At 37.1% G+C, this 5397-nt stretch overlaps 1 protein-coding gene across 1 annotated transcript; it reads right to left on the bottom strand.

The window, feature by feature from the left end:
- Positions 1–2697: 2697 nt before the first annotated feature.
- LOC114447451 (G-protein coupled receptor 4-like) lies at positions 2698–4977 on the bottom strand. The gene is made up of 4 exons (XM_028423720.1): positions 4917–4977; positions 3958–4282; positions 3300–3487; positions 2698–3209 (listed from the first exon to the last, which is right to left on the bottom strand). Exons 2-4 carry the CDS (start codon positions 4237–4239, stop codon positions 2699–2701), a joined length of 981 nt encoding a protein of 326 aa, XP_028279521.1. The 5' UTR covers positions 4240–4282; positions 4917–4977; the 3' UTR covers position 2698.
- Positions 4978–5397: the final 420 nt, after the last annotated feature.

Raw genomic sequence — 5397 nt, 5'->3', positions numbered from 1 at the left:
AAGGGTGTTGAGAAACACAGGGCACGCGCGTATTAAAGGAGGGGTTATATACAACCTGTGATATCACAGAGAATGATTGCAATGAAAAAACTTGCACACCACTCTTCTTGTAGATTTGCACTTTTAGACAGCTTAAAATGTTGTGATTCGAGGAAAACATCGTACTTTAACTGATGTGACTGTAATAAGGACACAGTTTGTCTTCAGAGGACAAAACACTTCTATTGGACGTGGAAAGTGTTTCTGAAATTATGACTGCTGTAAAACATTCTTCCCAGCAGCACAGCGCCTATTAACTGTTGGATTTAAGCCACGCACTACGAACAGGATGCTTAAAAAGGACGCTGCTTGCTGCATGAGTCACTCTGGATGGATGGATGGAAGCATGATGTGTCCTCACTGAATATTGATTTGGTTTTAGCTCTGGCCAGATTAAAAATATCACTTGGATCTCAGTGTTGTTATGAGCATTTTAGTATGCAGGTAAATTGTGAGTTTTTCTCTGCTTGTTTTACTGTTGTTCTCTTCTATGGGACTATCTCATGTGATGTGTTTAAAGGCCATGAAGGCTAGTTAGAGCGTTAGATCATCCGTTTTATGTTTATGAGCTGTCAAAACAATACAAAGAGGTTTATAACATTAAAGGTAGGGTAGGAGATTTCATTCTGATGCACTTTTTGTTATTAGTTTGGTTGCCCAGCAACCAAACTCTTGTTCTTCTACGTCTTTATTATTATGTTTGGTTGCCCAGCAATTATTATTCTGTACGTTATTTGGCTCAGCATATTTTCAGAATGCATGGGCCGATTCAAACCATTCAAACATCAAAAGATTCAGCTCATTCAGGACATGTGTGGAAACCGTCTTATTATAATATTAAAGATATTAAACATTTTCCATGTCTTCTGCAAAATGCTACTCCTCCTACAAATTACAAGATGGAGAAACCATTCGAAGCTTAAAATACTTCCAACATCTTGGTCTTTAAAACTTGCATACAGAATTTGGAAATTCAGCCCCGTCTTCAAATGGCCAGGGACTTTTGAGGTCTCCTCTTCTGTTACCATGGTGACAGACTGATGCTACTTTCAGCTCCGTTTTCAAATGGCGGCTCATAGGTTCAGGTTGCCATGGATGCATGGTTGCTCATGTATGCATGGTTGCCATGCATCCAAAATCTCCTCTGAGTAGACTGCTCAGGTTCAGGTTGTCATGGATGCATGACAGTTTGTTTTTTGGTAAAAACAAACTTGCTGTGGCAACCAAACTTGCATTTTCTTCAGGAAATGCAAGTATTATTATTATTCTGTACGTTTTTTGGCTCAGCATATTTTCAGAATGCATGGGCCGATTCAAACCATTCAAACATCAAAAGATTCAGCTCATTCAGGACATGTGTGGAAACCGTCTTATTATTATTATTATTATTCTGTACGTTTTTTGGCTCAGCATATTTTCAGAATGCATGGGCCGATTCAAACCATTCAAACATCATAATATATAATATAGTACAGAAGGTAAAATAAATAAAACAAACTAAATAAAACACAAGATTTATGATGATAAACCTATGTGATAAATGCAAAGAAAAACATTCAAGATTCAAAGCGTTTATTGTCATGTGCACAGTAAGGAAATAGGTTCCCCTGTGCAATGAAATTCTTACTTTGCTGTCCACTCTGAATGCTATGAAGGTTTAAGATATATTAAAAATAGAATAATTTAACAAAATAGGCAATTTAGAGAAGAGCATGCAAAACCATATATATTATACTATGTACTATACTATACATAAACAAAAAGCCTGTGTCTAAAGTTGTGTGTTGTGACATTGATATGCTTCCTAAGCTATAGAGGATGTGAACCCGGTGGTGTTTTCAAAATGTGCACATCCTCCTTTTGTGTTTTGACAGCCTACACAAAGTATCTCAGTTTATGTAAGAGTAGTTTCTTCCCTGTGTGAGGAGACTGCTGCAGGGATCACACGCCATGTTAAATCGCTATAATGAATACCATAAATCTTTTATTGTTCAATGACAGTCTGACACTATAGGTGCACAACAGCTATAAGGCAAAGACAAAAACCAGGAAAGGGCACAAGGGCAGGGGAAACAATAATACACAGGTGAGACACTAGGGGCATTAGGGCGGGGCACGTAATCAGCGAGAGGTGGGAGACACATGATTTCAAAATAAAACAAGGAGAATATAAATTAATCTGGCACAGGAGCGGAAGCCTGACAAGTAGAAGCAAAAAATTAAAAATAGTTTCCATGTAGCTGATCCTCCCTACCTAAGGAGAGAGAGAGAGGAGCAAACTGCAAAACTGCAAAATGCAGTAAACATGATACAGTACAGAGCAAACATGACAAGCAAGATGAAACATTGATTATAATGGATATCTATCTTCAGTCCATAAGTAGTAATAGTAGTAATAGTAGTATCATATCATCCTTCACCTTAAATTAACTTAAAAAGATGTTTATAGTATGTTACTTACACACACACGCACACACACACACACACACACACACACACACACACACATACTGTATGTGTGTGTGTGCACATAAAAAACAAGGATTTAGTTATAAGATGTTGTAGTAGGAAATTGTTGGTTATGATGACATAAATAAAACCTTTGTTTTATGACAACAGAACATTTAGCTGTTTATGCAGTTTTCTTCTTAAGTTTTATTCAAGCTGTTGTTCTGGTGATCTCATCACTGTTCACTTTGGAGCAACAGAGTGAAGTCAAAAGTTTGTCTATGGCACCTTTCCTGATGAAAACATACATAATCAAATCTGCAAGAGGACTCAGCTGAAGAAGAATGAAAGTCAGATGACTAAAAACACAGTTATAGCTGGCTTCTTCTGCCAGGGACCAAATGATGGAAGGCAGGAAGAGCAGTGTGTAAATAAGCAGCGCAACCACCAAGATAGCTACAATTCTTCTTTTCTCATCAGAGGGGACACTGCGGGCTGAGGACAGAGCTCTAAGAGTCCCAACCAGGAAGAATATGAACAAAGGGAAGGGGATGAGGAGGAAGGCAGCAAACATGGTGTCTGCAACTGCATAAGAAACCCAGAAACACAAAGGTAGAACAAGATAGATGACAGGAAGTGACCAGACCACGATGCAGACGACCAAAGAACTCTTGATGGTTTTTCTATTGTGGTACCACAGAGGCCAGGCTATGACCAAATACCTGTAATGCAAAATACAAGAGCATCAAAATGACTTAGTAACAAGATGGTCGAACATAAAATGGATTTAGACACACACTAGATATATTTACCTTTCCAGGGCAACACACACCATGAAGCCAACACTGGCCATCACACCCAAATAATAAATATAAAAGAATATTTCATAGATTTTCCAATCCTTGGGTTCTGCCACCCAAACGATCATAGAGCAGAGCTGAATGAGGTCAGAAATGAAAAGGTTGATGACGTAGATCGGAGCAATGTTATCTTTTCGCACCTGCAGGAAATCATAGATAAAAGAAAACACATGACGATCAGGAGACTGAACTGTGTCTTAGGTTAGCATAACATCTGACAGTGCTATATGCTAAATGATGGTCACTAAAGAAACAGACTCACTAATGCAAAAAATCATTACAACTCAGTGTTAAATGTTTTCTAAGCCAAAATGTCAAAACAACTGACTTATTAGATACTGACTGATGTTAAAGACACTGATCTGCTCAGTGGTAACATTATAAAATGTCATAATGAGCATGAAAAGACAAGAACAAAACAGGGTTAAGACAAGATGTCTCCAGCAGGGGGCGTCTAACTATAAATGATACAGAGGCTCTTCTGATAACAGCAAATTAACTGAATTCTTGAAAACAGCCAAAAGCACCAAGCTGCTCTTTACCACCCAAACTGAGCTGCAACAATATAGATATAATGGCAAAAATCCAAAACAAGAAAAGAACTACGTACTGTAAAATAAACAGAGTAGATGGACACCAGGGTCAAGGGAAGGCCGATACAGATGATGATACATGTCAACACGAATGTGGCAAAATCAGCTTGCTCAAAGTTGCAGTCAAAGACGAAGACCCAACCATTACAGCAGTCATAGATGAAGTCCCCATTATTACAGTAATAAGAGCTGTAGTTCCCATAAGAACAACAGTCATAGGTGAAGTTCTCACTATCACAACAGGCATAGGTGAAGTTCTCATTAAAGCAGGTGATGCTGCTATTATAGTCTTTCCCCATTGCGTTGCTGTAAATGTTGTTTCTTCGTGCTTCAGAGAGAAACCTGTAGAGATAGAGATTATGGTAAATATAGAGATTATGGTAGGTATTATGGTAGATATACTGGCCAATAAAGGTCTTGCGTCAACCTTCTGAATTAACACTGCACTACTCTTGGTGTCGGTTACACTGCCGGTTACACCAAAGTCTTCAGTTGAATTGATGTGACACAAAATCAAGACAGAACTAACTGTATGTTGTTTTGGCCAAAGCAGGAATATGACACAGACAACATGTCCATGTCAGGCTTAAGGCAACAACATAGCTGTATTAAGTTATAGTATACATATGATGATGTCATGGTAGATCATTCTTCATGACACTTGCCCACAACTGTCACATATTGGTCATAAATATCAGCATTATATAATCTTATCCATACACTTCCCTTTACATCTCTGTTGTTTTCCTTACCTGGAAAAATGCACACACTGCTATGCATGTATCAATGTTCTTTCAGAACATACAATAAATACAAGAAATGTGCTTTTTCATTCATCATTCACCTTAAATTAACTTAAAAAGATGTTTATAGTTCAATTGTTATTTTTAGTTGTGTCATGCTTATACATATTTTTATGCTGTTCTTTAAAATTCATGAATTTAGACATAACACAAAAATAATGTTAAAAACATACCTCTAAATGATGCAGGTTCACACCTTCTCCTGTGCTGAAGTGTTGTCCTCTGCATGCAAACAGTAAATACGGTTTGATGACATGAGGTTGACGTGTCTCTGATCTGATCTCCTCCTTAATCTCGGGCATACATATGTAAACTAAATAAATACACTTTCCAAGAATAATGCTGGATATTCCAGGTTTCTTCACCTTTAAATTTTATATCTCACATTTCATTTAAGTTACACAATAAGAAAGTTATATAGATTATATAGAGTTTTTATTTTTTCTTAAATCTACTTCTCAGACATAAGTATGTAAAGTAGAAAACACAGTTTACCTTCCAGGTAACCAGAACAGATGTCCTGTTAAGCTTAGCTTTTATTTTTATATCTTGTATCTTATATCTTATATATATTTCCATCCTATTTTATTTCAGGGTTCCAGCCTGAACATTATTTACATTTAAAGACTTTTTCATTTGTGGTTATCCCCACTC

Source organism: Parambassis ranga, chromosome 15, assembly GCF_900634625.1.
Source record: "Parambassis ranga chromosome 15, fParRan2.1, whole genome shotgun sequence".
NCBI lineage: Eukaryota > Metazoa > Chordata > Actinopteri > Ambassidae > Parambassis > Parambassis ranga.
This window is presented reverse-complemented; position numbering and strand designations above follow the sequence as displayed.